This window comes from Trachypithecus francoisi, unplaced genomic scaffold, assembly GCF_009764315.1.
Source record: "Trachypithecus francoisi isolate TF-2019V2 unplaced genomic scaffold, Tfra_2.0 Lachesis_group4, whole genome shotgun sequence".
In the NCBI taxonomy this organism is placed as follows: domain Eukaryota; kingdom Metazoa; phylum Chordata; class Mammalia; order Primates; family Cercopithecidae; genus Trachypithecus; species Trachypithecus francoisi.
In genome coordinates this window covers 76,057,575-76,079,300 of record NW_022681469.1, presented here as the reverse complement: position 1 = coordinate 76,079,300, position 21,726 = coordinate 76,057,575, and the positions used below count along the sequence as shown (strand labels likewise).

Genomic DNA, 21,726 nt, shown 5'->3' with positions numbered 1-21,726 from the left:
CCACAAAGATACTCCTCCAGAAGAGCAACTCCAAGACACATAATTGCCAGATTCACCAAAGTTGAAATGAAGGAAAAAATCTTAAGGGCAGCCAGAGAGAAAGGTCGGGTTACCCACAAAGGGAAGCCCATCAGACTAACAGCAGATCTCTCGGCAGAAACTCTACAAGCCAGAAGAGAGTGGGGGCCAATATTCAACGTTCTTAAAGAAAAGAATTTTCAACCCAGAATTTCATATCCAGCCAAACTAAGTTTCATCAGTGAAGGAGAAATAAAATCCTTTACAGATAAGCAAATGCTTAGAGATTTTGTCACCACCAGGCCTGCCTTACAAGAGACCTGAAGGAAGCCCTAAACATGGAAAGGAACAACCGGTACCAGCCATTGCAAAAACATGCCAAAATGTAAAGACCATCGAGGCTAGGAAGAAACTGCATCAACTAATGAGCAAAATAACCAGTAATATCATAATGACAGGATCAAGTTCACACATAACAATATTAACCTTAAATGTAAATGGACTAAATGCTCCAATTAAAAGACACAGACTGGCAAACTGGATAAAGAGTCAAGACCCATCAGTCTGCTGTATTCAGGAGACCCATCTCACATGCAGAGACATACATAGGCTCAAAATAAAGGGATGGAGAAGATCTACCAAGCAAATGGAGAACAAAAAAAAGCAGGGGTTGCAATCCTAGTCTCTGATAAAACAGACTTTAAACCATCAAAGATCAAAAGAGACAAAGAAGGCCATTACATAATGGTAAAGGGATCAATTCAACAGGAAGAGCTAACTCTCCTAAATATATATGCACCCAATACAGGAGCACCCAGATTCATAAAGCAAGTCCTTAGAGACTACAAAGAGACTTAGACTCCCATACAATAATAATGGGAGATTTCAACACTCCACTGTCAACATTAGACAGATCAACGAGACAGAAAGTTAACAAGGATATCCAGGAATTGAACTCATCTCTGCACCAAGCGGACCTAATAGACATCTATAGAACTCTCCACCCCAAATCAACAGAATATACATTCTTCTCAGCACCACATCGCACTTATTCCAAAATTGACCACATAATTGGAAGTAAAGCACTCCTCAGCAAATGTACAAGAACAGAAATTATAACAAACTGTCTCTCAGACCACAGTGCAATCAAACTAGAACTCAGGACTAAGAAACTCAATCAAAACCGCTCAACTACATGGAAACTGAATAACCTTCTCCTGAATGACTACTGGGTACATAACGAAATGAAAGCAGAAATAAAGATGTTCTTTGAAACCAATGAGAACAAAGATACAACATACCAGAATCTCTGGGACACATTTAAAGCAGTGTGTAGAGGGAAATTTATAGCACTAAATGCCCACAAGAGAAAGCAGGAAAGATCTAAAATTGACACTTTAACATCACAATTAAAAGAACTAGAGAGGCAAGAGCAAACACATTCAAAAGCTAGCAGAAGGCAAGAAATAACTAAGATCAGAGCAGAACTGAAGGAGATAGAGTCACAAAAAACCCTCCAAAAAATCAATGAATCCAGGAGTTGGTTTTTTGAAAAGATCAACAAAATTGACAGACCGCTAGCAAGACTAATAAAGAAGAAAAGAGAGAGGAATCAAATAGTCGCAATAAAAAATGATAAAGGGGATATCACCACCGACCCCACAGAAATACAAACAACCATCAGAGAATACTATAAATGCCTCTACGCAAATCGACTAGAAAATCTAGAAGAAATGGATAATTTCCTGGACACTTACACTCTCCCAAGACTGAACCAGGAAGAAGTTGAATCCCTGAATAGACCAATAACAGGCTCTGAAATTGAGGCAACAATTAATAGCCTACCCACGAAAAAAAGTCCAGGACCAGATGGATTCACAGCTGAATTCTACCAGAGGTACAAGGAGGAGCTGGTACCATTCCTTCTGAAACTATTCCAATCAATAGAAAAAGAGGGAATCCTCCCTAACTCATTTTATGAGGCCAACATCATCCTGATACCAAAGCCTGGCAGAGACACAACAAAAAAAGAGAATTTTAGACCAATATCCCTGATGAACATCGATGCAAAAATTCTCAATAAAATACTGGCAAACCGGATTCAGCAGCACATCAAAAAGCTTATCCACCATGATCAAGTGGGCTTCATCCCTGGGATGCAAGGCTGGTTCAACATTCGCAAATCAATAAACGTAATCCAGCATATAAACAGAACCAAAGACAAGAACCACATGATTATCTCAATAGATGCAGAAAAGGCTTTTGACAAAATTCAACAGCCCTTTATGCTAAAAACGCTCAATAAATTCGGTATTGATGGAACGTACCTCAAAATAATAAGAGCTATTTACGACAAACCCACAGCTAATATCATACTGAATGGGCAAAAACTGGAAAAATTCCCTTTGAAAACTGGCACAAGACAGGGATGCCCTCTCTCACCACTCCTATTCAACATAGTGTTGGAAGTTCTGGCTAGGGCAATCAGGCAAGAGAAAGAAATCAAGGGTATCCAGTTAGGAAAAGAAGAAGTCAAATTGTCCCTGTTTGCAGATGACATGATTGTATATTTAGAAAACCCATCGTCTCAGCCCAAAATCTCCTTAAGCTGATAAGCAACTTCAGCAAAGTCTCAGGATACAAAATTAATGTGCAAAAATCACAAGCATTCTTATACACCAGTAACAGACAAGCAGAGAGCCAAGTCAGGAATGAACTTCCATTCACAATTGCTTCAAAGAGAATAAAATACCTAGGAATCCAGCTTACAAGGGATGTAAAGGACCTCTTCAAGGAGAACTACAAACCACTGCTCAGTGAAATAAAAGAGGACACAAACAAATGGAAGAACATACCATGCTCATGGATAGGAAGAATCAATATCGTGAAAATGGCCATACTGCCCAAGGTTTTATAGATTCAATGCCATCCCCATCAAGCTACCAATGAGTTTCTTCACAGAATTGGAAAAAACTGCTTTAAAGTTCATATGGAACCAAAAAAGAGCCCGCATTGCCAAGACAATCCTAGGTCAAAAGGACAAAGCTGGAGGCGTCACGCTACCTGACTTCAAACTATACTACAAGGCTACAGTAACCAAAACAGCATGGTACTGGTACCACAACAGAGAAATAGACCAGTGGAACAGAACAGAGTCCTCAGAAATAATACCACACATCTACAGCCATCTGATCTTTGACAAACCTGACAAAAACAAGAAATGGGGAAAGGATTCCCTATTTAATAAATGGTGCTGGGAAAATTGGCTAGCCACAAGTAGAAAGCTGAAACTGGATCCTTTCCTTACCCCTTATACGAAAATTAATTCAAGATGGATTAGAGACTTAAATGTTAGACCTAATACCATAAAAACCCTAGAAGAAAATCTAGGTAGTACCATTCAGGACATAGGCATGGGCAAGGACTTCATGTCTAAAACACCAAAAGCAACGGCAGCAAAAGCCAAAATTGACAAATGGGATCTCATTAAACTAAAGAGCTTTTGCACAGCAAAAGAAACTACCATCAGAGTGAACAGGCAACCTACAGAATGGGAGAAAATTTTTGCAACCTACTCATCTGACAAAGGGCTAATATCCAGAATCTACAAAGAACTCAAACAAATATACAAGAAAAAAACAACCCCATCAAAAAGTGGGGAAAGGATATGAACAGACATTTCTCAAAAGAAGACATCCATACAGCCAACAGACACATGAAAAAATGCTCGTCATCACTCGCCATCAGAGAAATGCAAATCAAAACCACAATGAGATACCATCTCACACCAGTTAGAATGGCAATCATTAAGAAGTCAGGAAACAATAGATGTTGGAGAGGATGTGGAGAAATAGGAACACTTTTACACTGTTGGTGGGATTGTAAACTAGTTCAACCATTATGGAAAACAGTATGGCGATTCCTCAAGGATCTAGAACTAGATGTACCATATGACCCAGCTATCCCACTACTGGGTATATACCCAAAGGATTATAAATTACTCTACTACAAAGACACATGCACACGTATGTTTATTGCGGCACTATTCACAATAGCAAAGACTTGGAATCAACCCAAATGTCCATCTGTGACAGACTGGATTAAGAAAATGTGGCACATATACACCATGGAATACTATGCAGCCATCAAAAAGGATGAGTTTGCGTCCTTTGTAGGGACATGGATGCAGCTGGAAACCATCATTCTTAGCAAACTATCACAAGAAGAGAAAACCAAACACCGCATGTTCTCACTCATAGGTGGGAACTGAACAATGAGATCACTTGGACTCGGGAAGGGGAACATCACACACTGGGGCCTATCATGGGGAGGGGGGAGGAGGGAGGGATTGCATTGGGGAGTTATACATGATATAAACGTTATGCACATGTACCCTAGAACTTAAAGTATAATAAAAAATAAAATAAATAAATAAATAAATAAATAATAAAAAAAAAAGAAAGAAGTAAAATGTCTCTTTCTGTAATGACATGACCTTGTATCTAGAAAACTTTATGGACTCCACAAAAATTAATGCAAAAATTAATAGTGTTTCTCTACACCAACAATGAACTATCTGAAAAAGAAATCAAGAAAGCATTTCCACTCATAATAGCATCAGAAAGAATAAAATACTTAGATTAACCAAGAAGGTGAAAGATCTCTACATAAAAGAACTATAAAGCATTTATGAAAAAATTGAAGACATAGATAAATGAAAAGATATTGTATGTTCATGAATTAAATAAAACAATATTATTAAAATGTCCATGCTTCCTAGAGCAGTCTACAGATTCAATGCAATTTTTTACCAAAATTCAAATACTTTTCACAGAAATAGAAAAAAAGAAATCTTAAAATTCATATGGAACCCCAAAAGAACTTGAATAACCAAAGCAATCTTGAGAAAGGTATTCTCAAGAGGTATCACACTTCTTGATTTCAAATTATACTACAAAGCTATATTAATCAAAACAGTATGTAACTGTAACCAAAACAGGCATATAGGTCAGTGAGACAGAATGAAGATTCCAGAAATTAACCCACACATCTACAGTCAACTAATTTTCCACAACAGTGACAAGAATATAAAATGGAGAAGTGATAGTCTCTTCAATTCACGGTGTTGGGAATACTAAATATCCATATTTGAAAGAATGAAATTGGATCTTTATTTTACATCTCTCTCTCTCTCACACACACACACACACACACACACACACACAACTCAAAATGGATAAAAGATATAAATGTAAGACCTGCAACTATACAACTCCTAAAAGAAAACATAAGAAATGAGATTTTTGACATTGGCCTTGGCGATGATTTTTTAGATATGACACTAAAAGCACAGGCAACAAAGGCAAAAGTAGACAAGTGGACTACAGTAAGCTAAAAAGCTTCTGCACAACAAGAAAACAACCACTACAATGATAACGCAATGTACAGAATGGGAGATAATATTTTATTCCATATTACTGATAAGGGGTTAATACCCAAAATATATAAAGAACTAAAACAACTCAATAGCAAAATTACAAATTGCCTGATACAAAAATGGACAGAGGCCCTAAATAGACTTATCTCCAAAGAAGACATAAGATGACCAATATATATATGAAAAAGTGTTCAACATCAGTAATTATCAGAGAAATGCAAATCAAAACTATAATGAGATATAATCATGATCCCTATTATTAAAAAGAAAAAATAAGAAGTATTGGCAAGGATATTGAGAAAACAACCTAGTACACTGTTGATAAGATTGTAAATTGGTACTGCCATTATGGAAAATAATATGGAAGTTCCTCCAAAAACTAAAACTAGAGCTACATATTATCTAACAGTCCCTCTTCCAGATATATATATATATCTAAAGGAAATAAAATTAGTATCTCAAAGAGGTATCTGTCTCTGGCCTGGGAGGTTGCAGTGAGCCAAGATCATACCACTGCACTCCAGCCTAGGTGATAGAGTGAGACTCTGTCTCAAAATAAAACAAAACAAAAAACCTCCTCCACAATAATATTCCAAACCCAAATAATTTCACAGGTGAATTGTATTCTACCAAATATTAAAATAATCACTTAAAAATCAAAATTATGCTAACAAAAGCATGATCCATAAAAAACAAATTTGTAAATTGTAATTAGTCAAAATTAAAATGGTTTGCTGGTTTGCTTTCTTAAAGACACTGTTAAGAAAATGAAAATGACAGGTCACAGACAGAGAAAATATTAACAAATTATAAACCCCATAAAGCATTTTATCCAGAACACAGGAAGAACTTTCAAAATCAATTATGAGAAAATAACCCAACTCAAAAACAATATATAAGACTAACAGATTTAAGCAGACATTTCATCAGAGAGGATACTCATATGGCAAATAAGCAACTAAAGAGATACTCAACATTATTAGTCATTAGGGAAATGCAAATTAAAACCACAATGAAATACCACTATACTCCTTTAATAATAGTTAACAAATTAATAATTTCTTTTAAAAAGCGCAAACTAAGTGTTGTCAAGAATGTGGAAAAATCGAGGCTCTCATAAACTGCTGGTGGGAATGTATAATGGCAAAACCACTTTGAAAACAGTTTGACAATTTCTTAAAAAGTTAAATGTATATCTACTATATGATTCAACCATAAATACCTCTACTGGGAAGTATTTACCCAAAAGAAATGAAAGTATATGTGCATTAAAATATTTGTACATGAATGTTTACAGCAGTTCTATTTGTAATGGGCAAAAATTGTAAACAACCCAATGTATGTAAAAAGTGACCGGATAAACAAACTGTGGTATATCCATATAATGAAATAAAAAGGATTGAGCTGTTTATATACACTTAACCTGAATGAATCTCAAAATAATCCTTCTGAATGAAGGAAGTCAGTCAAAGGAGTACCTCCTGGATGATTTCATTTATATGACAATCTAGGAAATGCAAACTAAGGTATAGTGACAGAAAGCAGATCAGATGTTTGGGGATAGGGAAGAAAAGGAAGCAGCAAGAGTTTAGATTACAAAGGGGTATGAGGAAACTCTTGGGGATGACTAATGTGTTCACTATCTTGATTGCAGTGATAATTTCATGGATGTGTATACATGTCAAAACTATCAATTTGAATAATTTAAATATGTGTAGTTTATTTAAAGTCAGTTATACTTCAGTAAAGGCGTTAATTAAGTGACAGAGCAAGCTATGGACTATGGTCATTCCCATGCCACAACTCAAGAAGGTGAAATAAAACTCTCTAGAAAAATCTAGAAATTTTTATTAAGGCAATATTTGAAATTGTAACATGGCTAAAATAATGCCATCTCTCAAATATTCTCTGAAAATGCCTTCAAACGCTCTAAGATAAGCCACTCACAGGCAGATGGCATTTAACCTAACATGCAAATATTCCTTCAACTTCCTTTTATACCTACAATAGGCATTGAAATTGATAGAACCTCAGAGATATATGCCCAGGAATCTCAGGAATTCAAAATGAATAATAAATAAATAAATGCCTAGTTTGGGATACATCGGTTTGTATTTAGAAAGTGAACAGAAAGTCTCCTATCTTCTCTCTCCGACGCACTGGGTTCACTCTGAAGTATAATGCAGCAGGTCAGGTGGGGCCACAGATACGCTCTCTCCCTAGAGTAAGTCACAAGTTTTAATCTGCATAGTCAACAGTGAGTTTTTGCTTGGAAAACAGATATAAATGGGAAAATTCCAAACTATTCCACATCAGCAAGTGTAATTTAACACTGCTGCAATCTGTTTAAAAATCTGTTAATTTAAGTGCATGGGGTAGTCTCTGCCAGTTCTCTCCCCTGCCTTTTTTTTTTTTTTTTTTAACACAATGTAATTCTGAAGAACTGCATTCTGAAGTTCCCCTGAACTATAACTTACTGTATATTCTCTGCTTTATTTAAGCCATATCTCTTGGTTATTTAAATAATACAAATTGAAATATAACATAAATGAACTATATAACTAAATAGCCAAGAATTTAGTAAGGTTAAAAAAGAAATAGTGCATCGGTTACCTAAATGGTAGGATATTTCCTTGGCTTAGTATTGTCATGAATCAGCTAAGAATTTTTGTATATACAAAGGATCACAGGCAGATGGCATTTAACCTAACATGCAAATAGCCCTTCAACCGCTTTTTATACCTACAGTAGGCATTGAAACTGATAACACCTCAGAGATATATGCCCAGGAATCTCAGGAATTCAAAATGAATAATAAGTAAATTCAGAAAGAAAAGATAATGGTCCCATAAAATGTGGTTATGAAACTTGCTATTCACTTAGAGATATCCAGTGCTCTGTCAGTAAATGCTTAATAAATTGCTTGTAGGAAAGGAGGAAATTTCTGTGGTGTAAATACTTCCACCATGGTTGATTTCCAGCTGATGTAACTGAATGTGAAGCTCAGAAGAGAAATGCACAATCAGCTCTCCTGAGCTTGATGACCAGCTGATACAAGTACCCCACTAGAAATGTCTCATGTTTGACTACGGCTAACTCCAATCCTACAATGGAAATAAACTGAGTTTCTAGGATATGTCTGTGTGTTTTATTCAGCTCCAAGTCTTCATCTCTGAAGTTTTCTTTTAACTTGTGATAATAAATTTCCATCTGAAAAAAATGGTATTTAGGACATAGGAGACATTACTCAACATCAAGTATTTGAAATATCTTTAGATCAAGGTATTCAATTAATTTCCTTGTTTTTTTTTAAAATAGGAATCTTTAACTGTTCAAACTTAATTTAAATTAAGTGCTTATTGTGAATTCCCCAAAAACTGAAAAGAAAAGTAAACAAACAAGACACAATATTTTAAAACCGATCTTAGACAAAAGTTAACCTATGTCAACTTGTTAGTAAAGGGCAGGATGGTTATGATAAAGTCAAACATCTTCCATTGCAGAACTTGCGTGCCCCACTTTTAAGTAGATGTGTGGGTTTATGTTTGATTTTTGTTTGGGGGAGTGTTGTTTTGCAATAATAGGAATTAATAAGGAGAAAGCAAAAGCCATCTTTTTGTGGTGTTTTCCACAAAGAGAGATTTTCTTCAAAGCTTTTTAAGGAAAACTAACAGAAGGAAATGAACTTATCAAACTAGAAGTTCAACAAAAGGGGAGAACACAAGAGTAACAACAGCTCCAGCATTTCAACACAACTGTAGCAAAGAAATAATAAAAGGAGTAACAAAAGAGCAGACATATACCCAAGTTCTGAGTCTGACTGCAGCTGGAGCACTGAGGGGTCTGTGTCCCACTGCAGGGTCCTAATTGTGCAGCACAAAGGAAAAAGAACACAGAGAATTAACAAAAGGGGAGGGCAACAAACCAAACCAAACTATGTCATTCATCAAGGCAAGAGCATATACAATACATACACAGAACATGTCCCCCCTCCATCCCCTCCACCCCCAGTGACTATCAAACAACGAGAGAAAGTGAGGAGCCATCCTCTCCTGCAAACATCTGTTTAATATCGGGAGCTATGACTGCTTTCATGAAGGAAAGTCGAGATCAAGTGTTCAAACTCCACGCACACCCCCACCCTTTGTTTTGTTTCGTATTGAGGCCTCATTGATTTGAGCAAGTAACCCACTGCATGTATCTCTGACACCCCCAAAGCCCATCCACATCTGGGAACTCCAAGCATCTTCTATGTGGTGAAACGCATGGGTGCAAATGGGTCAGGGCAGGGGTATGACTGCAGGACTTGGTGAGTAACTGCCTTCCTTGGATTAGATACTACAAATGTAATGCATTAGATTTCGAGACTCAAGGGTATTTTTATGCTTATTTATATATTGTACCCCAAGATGGTCACCAACAATATCATTCCTCTCTAAGATGTCAGGGATTGATTATATCTTATATTTTTTAAACATTGCATAAACAATAGCACAAAGTATCAGTAGTTACCAAAGCATCCAATTTCCCTTGTTGTTTCTCCTTGAAAATAAGAGGGGATAAATGGCTCTTCTATAAACAGAGCACATGCCAGGACCTTTCTCAGCCAGGCTCTTTAAGTATCCTGCACAGAACTGGTTACAGATGAATCAGGCATGAGGTTATCTCAGAGGCAACTAATGGACAGCACAAACTTTGGAATCAGGCATCTGTGATTCAAATCTTGCCTCTGTGACTTACCAGCTGTGTGACATTGAGCATGCTGTTTAGTAAGTTCTCAGCTGCTGCATCCCTTTGTTTACTCTGTGGCCTACAGAGCAGTAGCATCAGCATCTCTTGGGAGTTTGTTGGAAATGCAGAAACTCACATCCCACCCCAGACTTAGTGACTCCATATTACAGTTTAACAAGTTCCCCAGGTGATCCACGGGCACCCTAAATTTGAGAAGCCCTGCTCGGTTTCCTTGTCTGTAAATACTTACTGTAGCTTATATGATAACTTATGAACTGGCCTGCAGTGATCTTTCAAATTTCTCTCTAACCATTCATTCACTCACAGTATGTCAACTCTGCATACTCCTTAATGTTCTTCCCTTAAACATCTCCATGGCTCATGACTTTGCTTCTTTTGTGTCTTGGCTCAAATGTCACCTCCTCAAAAAGGCTCCCCTGCTTCACTACCTGATCTCAAGTAGCACTTCCTTACCACTCTTCATTTCCTTCCTTTCCCCTACTTTATTTTCTTCATAGCATTCATCTTTACCTATGATTTTATTGTATATCACCTTAGTTATTTTTGTTTGTTGTCGGACTTTGGACTTAAGCTTCATAATGGCAGGGGTGGCTACATTTCTAGAATATAGGGATATGCCTAGAACTGTATCTCGCATATGTGCTTACGTAATACGATATTTATTGAATGAATGAATCTTTTGCTGGTTTTCTACAAGGATTAAATGCAAGTATACCTATAAAGCACATAGTAACCATATGATAAACAGCAGCTGCTTTTACTACTGCCACAACAACTCTACCTACTCTTAATGTTTCTTTGAGTCAATGCTTGACCTATTTGACAGATCGCACATTAACCCCTCCTGCAGAAGTAGCAGAATATGGATTCACAGCTTCCCTTCTATGCTCTGGCTGTGCTCTTTTTTTTTTTTTTTTTTTTTTTTTACATAAAACCTCTGAAAGATTACAACTGAAGTCCAATGAGACACTAACTAGCCTGTGTTTCTTAGACCAGTGCTTCTCAAATTTTAATGCACATACAGATACCTGGGAATATTGCTAAAATGCAGAATCTGACTTAGTAGGTGTGGGGGTGGCCCGAGACTCTGCATTTCAAACAAGCACCAGGAGATACAGATGTTGCTGCTCTGTGGAACACACTTTGAGCAACAATGACTTGACTTAGATAACTGGTTCTCAAACTTTCATGTTCATCAGAATGACCTGGAGGGCTTTAATAAGCTGATACGCAACCCTAGAAATTCTGATTCAGTAGATCTGGAGTGGGGCCCTAGAATTTGTAGTTCTAACAAGTTTCCAGGTGATGTTTACAGGGCTAACCATGGGACAACCTTTGGAGAAGGACAGAGCTATACTATTGCTTTCAGCAGTCAGCATGCAGAAAGCATCACTGATGCTCAAATACATCAGCATCTAAACTTCTGATTTGCTCAAGCCTGGCCTCAGGTCCAGGACACCCCTAGACCAATTAAGCCAGAATGTCTGGGGTGGGACCCAGGCATCTGTAGGTTTTTAAAGCTTTCCAGGTGATTCTAATGTGCAGCTAGGGGTGAGAACCCATGCTCTGAATTCATTCCCTGCTGAAGAAAATTAGCCCTTCTTGCTTCTGGGCACTGATTCTTTAATCTCAGTTCAAATTGTGAAAGTAATGGAATATGTTAACATAATTCATACTTGCTGTTCACATATCTCTAGGGGTCAAATTTAAGAGCATTTCTTCTGCTGTAGACAAAAGAGTAGACTCTGGCTCTTGGTGATTGTAAAAAGCTTTCCTTGCAAGGAGTGGGATCAGCTGTTTGACCTCCATTTTCCTTGAGGTTTCTGATGGGCTGATCTTTAGTGACATTTTCCACTTCTCCCAGCAGCTCCCCGATGGTCTGGCTCTTCTAATACTTATTGGACAGATCACCTGAACTCACTATACCCTTAAGAAGTATAAATAGTGATTCTATCAGAATCATCCACTTAAAAAGTCCACAGATTAGTACTGGGGAGTTTGCATTTACTCCGCCAGAAAAACAAAGGTAGGAATGTGACCCTACAACAGCCTTGCCTCCTGGCACACCTATGTTATTCAGTAACAGAAATCATAGTTATTGTCAGTAACAAGCTGTGTGGGGTAAGGCGTGAAGCCAAGGATGCTATCAAATGTGCCAGTTGTATTATCTTTTCATTTTTCCCATTATTATCTGTGGGGTGGTTCCTCTCAAGGAATATGTAAATATGCAAATTTTTTGAAAGGAACTTAAGGTCAATATGCAAAATGGGCAAAGGTTGTTTGTGTTTCCAGGAATAGCCTAGAAATATGTATTAAACATTTGCCGAATTCCTTCTGTGTAAACCATGGAGGACCGCAGCTTCCCTGCAGATGGCAGCATTTTAGAGAAGACCACGCCTGGCCCCAGGTGGGAGGTCTGTGTCCTGGATATGGCTTCACTGTGTCACCAGGCAAATCTCCTTTGTTCCCAGCAAATGAGGGTGCAGGCCTCAAGGCCCTTTAACATTCTTCTCTGTCTGATATTTTAAAATCTAGGATGATTATTCAACTGCCTTTTAACTTTCCCTTCTCCAGTTAGAATAATTTATTTAACCAATGGGCAGAGATCTTATTTTCCAGCCATTTTATCAAGTAATTGTATCACTGAAAATAAAATGATGGTGATATAGAAATCACCCTGTTTACTATAATAGTTCTATTTTTTATTCATTTCTAGAATGGCTGAATCAATGCATGCAGAGGAGAAAAGATTTTGATAGGAACATTCATTCGCTTATTCAAAAAAATCTATTAAGAACATAAAAGACAAAATACTGTAACAGAGGGTTGAAAACATGTTCAAGGAACCTAGAGTTATTATGAGGAGATAAAACATATATAAATAGGCCTGGTGCAGTAGCTCACGCCCGTAAGCCCAGCACTTTGGGAGGCCGAGGCAGGCAGATTGCTGAAGCCCAGGAGTTCAAGACCAGCCTGGGCGACAGGGCGAAACCCTGCATCTTCAAAAAATACAGAAATTAGCCGGGTATGGTGGTGCTCGCTTGTGTTCACAGCTACTCAGGAGGCTGAGGTGGGAAGATAGCCTGAGCCTAGGAAGCAGAGGCTGCAGTGAGCTGAGATCATGCCACTGCACTCCAGCCTGGGTGACAGAGTAAGACCCTGTCTCAAAAAAAGAAAAAAGCCAAAACATATATATATAGTTTAGTAGAACAAGACTGAGAGTAAAACTTGCCATATTCTATTTGACCTGGTCTTGGAGGAGGGGGTAGGATTTAGGCCTAAATTCATTTTCCTCAGTGCTTAGTTTATTGGACTTAGGTGGCTGAGTTAGTCCACTAGGTCTTATAAGACTGTTATATTTTAGATGCCAACTTAGCAATTTGTTGTGAGAACAATAATAACCAGGCAGACAAATATATAAACCTGACAAAGTCTTCTCTCCTTGAAGCCCAGCTTCCTGGGAAGCCAGATGTCCAGCAGTATCTTTGGGACTAGAGTAGGTGATGCTGAATGTTTAACTACGACAGCTTCCCCTACCCTGCAGTACCACATGTATGCTGAGGGACATGGAACTTGCACTTAAGAATTTTACATTTTGGTAAAAGAAATGAGACATATGAATATTTATGCCTAATAATATACTGCTAACATCTACAAGGAAGAAAGCAGCTCTCATCATTTGCTCAGAGACTGGCACAGTTTAAAGTCTGAATAAATATGAGCTGAAAATATTAATAAATGCCATAAGAAAGACAGATTAAGAACAGTGATCGTTATAATTTCCCTTCACTTAGTGTTTGCTCCGTGCCAGCCAGCCAGGCATTTAACTGCACTTTCATCATCCTTTGGAAGTCACAGCAGGGAGACACACTTCCACTGAAAAAATTAGAGATTCCATTTGACCTGGTCTTAGAGGAGGGGGTAGGATTTGGGCTTAAGTTCATGTTCCTCCGTGCTTAGTTTATTGGACTTAGGTGGCTGAGTTAGTCCACTAGGTCTTATAAGACTGTTATATTTTAGATGCCAACTTAGCAATTTGTTGTGAGAACAATAATAACCAGGCAGACAAATATATAAGCCTGACAAAGTCTTCTCTCCTTGAAGCCCAGCTTCCTGGGAAGCCAGATGTCCAGCAGTATCTTTGGGACTAGAGTAGGTGATGCTGAATGTTTAACTACGACAGCTTCCCCTGCCCTACCCCACCATGACCTCATCTCTCCCCAAGACCAGACATCATCCTCACTGCTACCCAAGTCTCCCCTTTCTGGAATTCCTGGGATGACCAACCTAGCCCTTGTTGTTTGATACAATCTTTCTTTAACTCTACCAATTAAATTTCTGTCTAGTATTCCCCGCTGGGGAACCATCCTGGTGTTGTTTGTTGGCTTATTTTTATGAGTTGCATTCGGCTGCTCTGATTAGTTTCAACTGATTTCTTAGGTTAACTTTCTGAGGGTCTGTGTAAGTGGGATCTCTGATCTCTGTTTCATAGGAGCCCTGTTATGTGTTCAAAGGCCACTGTTACGGTTCTATGGTCCCAGGGTTGGATTGGGTGTTTTGGATACGCCAATTAAGGTCACATTCCCTAACTTCGTTTCAAAATATGGAAGCTTCCCAACATGGAAAATAATCACTCACTTATTTAACCTTGAACATATCAAAAACATTGTAGCCTCTGGCATCTTACCCAAAAATGCCTACCATGTAGTAGTTAATTTATAATTTGTGGGTCAATTTGTTTTTCAATATTTTTAAAAAAGAATGGACAAACATCAAAATTCTTCAAACTAGCAGTAAACTATCAAGAGACAAGCAGAATTTCGTATTTTAAGCCTTGTACCAATTCATTACTTTCTAAATTCTTATAAAATTCCCCTTTCATTGGCTCAATTTTATTTGCTCAGTTTCAGTTTATGAGACAGAAGTGAAAATTTTAAAAAATCCTTGGCCATCTGTTGAAAACGAAACTTAGGAGTGAAAGACACAATGTCTGTGGTGCATAGACCTTGCACTCTGATGAGTGGTTAATTTCTTCCCGTTCAGCTTTTACCAACAAGCAAGTTGGTGGTTTCCATTCTTCTTTCCATCTTTATTAGACCTCAGAGCAGAAAGCCTTAGAATTATTTCCTAAAGAGTGTTTTTGTTCTTACCTTTTCTAGTCTTTGGCTATAAGAAAGAGATGTTCAATTAACATTTGGAAGGCAGTAGTTAACAAATCTCTCATTTATAATGCTAACACTCAGTGTGGCTAAGGCACTCTCATACACTGTTGGCAGCATTTACATTAGTAAAGTTCTTTGGGAAGTAATATGCCAATATGTGGCAGGAACCATAAAAAATAGAATTACTCCTGGACTAGTTTTGCTCCCAGGAACTCAGCCTATGAAAATAAAACAGCATCAATAATAATAATAATAACAAAAAATGATAATGATGACGACAACCACCTCCAAATCATCAAATCCCATGGTCAGTTCTTGATCCTTAACTTTGCTCTCTCTCATTTTGGTCACTATTGGCTCCTTCTTGGCATAGTCTTTTTTTAGTTTTCTTGGCCTTGAAAATCTTATTTCTTTTCCTCCCTCTCTCACTGTGTTTTTGGCAGTACCCTCGCTCTTTCCATTCCAATAAAGACAGGCATTCTCCAACCAGGATTCTGTCTTCTCCTCTCACCTCTCTGTACTCTAACCCCAGGCAATCACATAGATGACCATATATCTTCTGCAAAATAACCCCAAAGTCCTCATTACCATTGAGCTCTTCTCTGAGTATGCATATTTGAGAGCTGTAACTACACAGCAACATTTCCTTAGATTCAAATTAAATGTGTCAATTTACTTGTTCTTTAGAAGTAAGAAGAATCTTTATATTCCTTGAAGGTCTAGTATAGTATCTGATAGACGATAAATTCTCAGTTGTTTACTGAATGACTTGATGAATGAATGAACAAATGAATATTCTTTACCTGGATTTTCTGTAGATGAGCGTGACGTGTGAGGGCAAGTTGATTCCAAAAGAAACAGTTTTACTTTTTTATTAAAAAATGAAATAATAAATCAGGGCATGTCTGCCTAACTCCCTTAATATCCATCAAAGCACTTAGGGAAAACTCAGTCTTACTCAGTGTGATGTCACTACATGGTCGCAGGAGAGTTTTCAGACTCACTTCCATACTGAAGAAGGAAAGCATATCTTATCTAATAAAAATGGTGACCACTGACCAGGCCCGATGGCTCATGCCTATAATCCCAGCACTTTGGGAGGCCGAGGCAGGAGGATCACTTGAGATCAGGAGTTCATGACCAGTTTGGGCAACATAGCGAGACCCTGTCTCTATGAATATTATTATTTTTTAAATGCTCAACATATTGCTGATTTGTGGTAAAAAAACAAAAGCAGTCCAGCCGTCTTCTCTTAGTAACTTTAATTAGTCCCTGAAGCAACTGCACCGGAACTCAAATTTTCATGTTCTTTCTTTTCTCTCTAAGATGGAGAGAAAGCTCAAAGCCAGGATACAGAGCTTTCCTGAGTCCCACAGTTTCTCTGAACTCTTGTTCCACATGTCTTCTCTGTCAAACAAATCACTAGTGACTAATCAGTCAGTGAAAACAGTTTGGGATTATGTAAGCATAGTACCAAACAGAAAATATCTAGTCAATGTTATCGCTAAATATCTAATTTTTAAAATGCTGTTTCCAAAAGTAATACACGAAATAATAAGGACATTTTAAAATCCATCATATCACTCAATCTGTCACATTCATTAAAGTGATGTTAATTAAGAAAGGATGGAATTTAAATAATGAGTTAATGTTTTACTTCCTGGCCTCAATTTTTTCCTTACTTAGGACAGGCAATGATGATAAAGATTTTCTGATGTCAGAAATAAAAGTGGAACAGTGAAATACATACTTGCATCAGGTTCTTTTTAAAAAGCATTTTTCTTAATTTATGGTGGGAGAATTTTCCATCTGTTGTCTAACACCTGAGCCCTAACATGGAGCTCCAAAGCGAGCCACACTAAGCCACATGGGAAGTCCATCTGAGCTGGATTCAATAAGAAATGTAGGACTTCCCATCATAGAACAAGAGCATGTTTTCCCAAAATCTTACACAGAAGTCCTGCTGTCAAGCAAGCAGTTTCTCTAGAAGAAAGCTCAGCTACCCCTTCCTAAAATAGATGCTTACTGTGTTACTATAACCATATGGGTACATACAGTACACTTTGCCTGAAGACAACGATATCAAAAAATTTGAACTTATTGTGCTGCATAAAGGAAAACCCTATAGTGTAAATCTTATTTTAATTTACAAAGAGACTGACTTTTAACCAACCTTGAATTAGCGACTTCAGTCTCCCCAAAGTCCAATTAGCTGGTAGTATCCTGTCAATCTCTCTTTATATAGTGACACTTTAAAATTTTTTTGTATAAGCAAAATTTTAATAGTCTTATTAAATTTTCCTCATAGTCTTGTATTGTTTATTATATTTTTCATCTTTACTAATACTTCCTTTATGCCTTCCCTTTAGCCTTTGATTTATCAGAGCATCTTGGAAGATGATGCTGGTTTTACCCAAATGGGTCAAGAGAGGCCTATGTAGTTCCAAAGAATTCTGCAGAATCCAACTGTGGATAAAGGTGAAGGTCCTAAGGATTTCCTTTGAGTACTATGCCCACGTGGCCCCAGAACACATTTTTCTTTCCTGAAGTCACTCAAAAAAAAAAAAAAAAAAAAAGTGGTACCTACATGCAGACAGGACAAGTTGCCCACAACAAATTATTGTAGCCCAAAAATAAGTATCTAAATTTTACCAAAGCTTTTTGTCAATAAGAAACTGAATAGTAATTATATGGAGGTCCAGTATTGAAGCTGAAGAGAGAACACTGAAGAAATCTGTCCCTCTGTCCCTTCTAATCGAAATACACATGCAGCTGAAAGCCTAAGTGACTTTTAATCCATTCCCTTTGTACTATCATTCTCCTGTGACATGCTTTAGAAGACATTTCTCTACCTGCTGCATTTGTGGTACCCTTGGCAGGGGCCTCACCTCCCTAGAGAAAAATCTACGAATATTAGGGTTTTGGGTTAAGAAATGCTGCTAATTGTGAGCACAGGCATCAATTTTAAATACGTCGGGATTTTACTGGGGTCAACTGGGGAAATGTGAAGATAGTGTAGATACTAGATAAGGTAAAAATACATTGAAATATAAAAATACAGATACTTGATTGGAAAAGCAGGTTCAACAGTTTTCACAGTAAGATGTCACTTATCATTATACATGATGACATACATATTATATAAAAGAATAAGCACTAAGGTGCTAAGAGTGCTGATCTCTGGTGGTGGAAACATGATGTTTTTATTTTGTTATTTTTGCTCATTTATATTTTCTAGTTGTATAAAATGCACAGGTGTTGTTTCCATAATAGTAAGAGATTTTTAGGCTGGGCAGAATCTCTCAGCACTTTGGGAGGGAGAGGCAGGAGGATTCCACCACTTTGGGATGGAGACGGAGGAGAATCACTTGAGGCCAGAAGTTCAAGACCAGCCCAGGAAATATAGCAAGAACTTGTCTCTACCAAAAAAAAAAAAAAAAAAAAATTAAATTAGCTGGGTGTGGTGGTATGCACCTGTTCTCCTAGTTATGCAGGAAGCTATAGTGGGAGAATAGCTTGATCCCAGGAATTTGAGGCTTCAGTGAGCTAAGATTGTGCCACCACTCCTGGCTGGGTGATAGAGAGACTTTGTCTTAAAAAAAAAAAAAAAAGATTTTAAAAATAAAATGTTGGAGGAAGGCTTGAATGTCTTGATTGATAGAAAAGTAGAACTTGCCGGGCGCAGTGGCTCAAGCCTGTAATCCCAGCACTTTGAGAGGCCGAGACGGGCGGATCACAAGGTCAGGAGATCGAGACCATCCTGGCTAACGCGGTGAAACCCCGCCTCTACTAAAAAAATACAAAAAATTAGGCGGGCGTAGTGGCGGGCGCCTGTAGTCCCAGTTACTAGGGAGGCTGAGGCAGGAGAATGGCTTGAACCCAGGAGGCAGAGCTTGCAGTGAGCCGAGATCCGGCCACTGCACTCCAGCCTGGGCGACAGAGCGAGACTCAGTCTCAAAAAAAAAAAAGAAAAGAAAAGAAAAAGAAAAGTAGAACTTAATGATGATGTTAAGACCAAAGATGGTAAAAAAAAAAAAAAAAAGACAAAAATTAATTATTTTACTACCCTCCACGGCACTTCTCATCAAAGACAAACATCAGAAACCTCCCCTTCAGACTATTTTGTTAAGGATGTTATGCAATGGGTGTTATTATTGTGACAGGAGATTGCACAGTATGTTATCATGTTGAGAGATTTTTTTTTTTTTTTTTTTTTTGAGACGGAGTCTCGCTGTGTCACCCAGACTGGAGTGCAGTGGCACGATCTCGGCTCACTGCAAGCTCCACCTCCCGGGTTCACCCCATTCTCCTCCCTCAGCTTCCTGAGTAGCTGGGACTACAGGTGCCTGCCACCACGCCCAGCTAATTTTTTGTATTTTTAGTAGAGACAGGGTTTCACTGTGTTAGCCAGGGTGGTCTCGATCTTCTGACCTCATGATCCACCCGCCTTGGCCTCCCAAAGTGCTGGGATTACAGGCGTGAGTCACCACGCCTGGCTGAGAGCTGTTTTAACTTTGAAAACATTTTCAAAGTTTCCTTCCATTTGGGACAGGTTTTAGCCTATACCGTGGTGTCCAGCTGAACTTTATGAGGTCAGTACACTTTCCTAGATTTTTGCAGGCCAGTACACCTTCTAGTTCAGCTCTGTCACTGAGAACCCTAAGGAATTACAACTAAACATGAGAAAATTCCTAGTGCAAAGTGTCCTGTGAGCCATCCATGTGAATGAGAAGAATAAATGTTGGCGGAATGATTTTCACTTAGATCAATTCACTCTGGTTGTTATCTGAAGGTTAGTGAGTAAGGAGTAGGCAACCCAGAATGTGGTCTATAGGGGCAAAGATTGTCCTTTACCTTGTCATGTTTAATAATTTTATATAATTACTTTGGATAAAGATACAGGCAATGCTTACTAAAATTGAAAATGACACCAACATGTTCTACGAGAGGATCTAAAAAGATTTTTCCCCATCGGAAAAATGGCTAAATTAAAATGTGAAAAAATTATAATAATTGCTAAAACTCACATATAGTTAGTATACACCAGCCTCCTTTCTGAGTACTTTACAGAGTATTACTTTGTATAATCCTCACAATAACCTTATGGAGTAGGTTGTGTATCACTCATATCAACTACTGTTAGAGATTATGTAGCATAGAGGTATACGTTGCGGAAACTCGAATCAACCTGCCTAGGTAAAAACCTAGCACTGTAGCAAATCAACACTCTGTATGAACTTGAGAAAATTACTTATTCTCTCTGCGCATCTCAGTGTCCTTATCAGTAAAAAGCAGAATTTTTTTTTTTTTTTTGAGACGGAGTGTTGCTCTGTCACTGAGGCTGAAGTGCAGTGGCGCGATCTTGGCTCACCGCAAGCTCCACCTCCCGGGTTCATGCCATTCTCCTGCCTCAGCCTCCCAAGTAGCTGGGACTACAGGCAACCACCACCACGCCTGGCTAATTTTTTGTATTTTTAGTAGAGATGGGGTTTCACCATGTTAGCCAGGATGGTCTCGATCTCCTGACCTCATGATCCGCCTGCCTGGGCCTCCCAAAGTGCTGGGATTACAGGCGTGAATCACCAACGCCCGGCTGACAAACTTTTTTTTCTTTTTTTTTAAATCTTGGATGCTATGTTGCCCAGGCTTTTCTTGAACTCCTAGCCTCAAGCAATCCTCCTGCCTCAGACTCCCAAGTAGCTGGTATTACAGTTCTGAGCTACCACACCTCACTCAACAAACATTTATCAAATACCTACTACAGGGGTATCACTAAGTCCCTACTTTCAAGGAATTCACCACTTTCTGAGGATGAGTGACATGTTCAACTAAACAAAAGCCGTTCTTCAGGGCTATAAAGTGCTAATGCTTCACTCTTATGTATAAAAAGCGTAAGCTGTTTCAGATAAATATTCTTTACCATATTGAGAAAATATTTTGTATTACTAGTTTACCACATTTTAAAATACAGGAATAAGTGTTTAAATGTCTTAAGTATAATTTAAGTGCATATTGCAATGATTATTTTTCCTTCTTTGACCTTTTTGTATGCTAAATTATATAGTAAGACATTTTTCTATACTAAAATAACCTTGCATTTTTGAAACAATACTAATTAACCATAGCATAGTATCCTCTTAATATGTTGGATTCCAGTTGCTTACAGTATATCAAAGATTTTTTTCATTTATGTTTATAAGTAAAACTAACCCTTCAAACTAACCTTTTCTACAAGCTTTTAAAATCCAAGAGCTTGTTGCTTGCCAATATAATTAACTAGCAATGATTAATTGATTCTACCAAAACTGATCAGGAGACAGAAGATAAAACCACAAATATAAGTTGTAAATGAGAAAT

At 37.9% G+C, this 21,726-nt stretch overlaps 1 protein-coding gene across 6 annotated transcripts in view; it reads right to left on the bottom strand.

Moving 5' to 3' along the window:
• DYNC1I1 (dynein cytoplasmic 1 intermediate chain 1) overlaps positions 1–21,726 on the bottom strand; it is a 343,168-nt gene that overhangs the window by 275,589 nt on the left and 45,853 nt on the right. For 4 of the 6 annotated variants that reach the window (XM_033192651.1, XM_033192656.1, XM_033192652.1 and 1 more), the window contains exon 5: positions 9,259–9,318. The exons of the other annotated variants lie outside the window; for them this stretch is intronic. In XM_033192651.1, the coding sequence (XP_033048542.1) occupies positions 9,259–9,318 (60 nt within the window). The remainder of the gene's footprint in view (positions 1–9,258; positions 9,319–21,726) is intronic. 6 annotated transcript variants of the gene reach the window in all.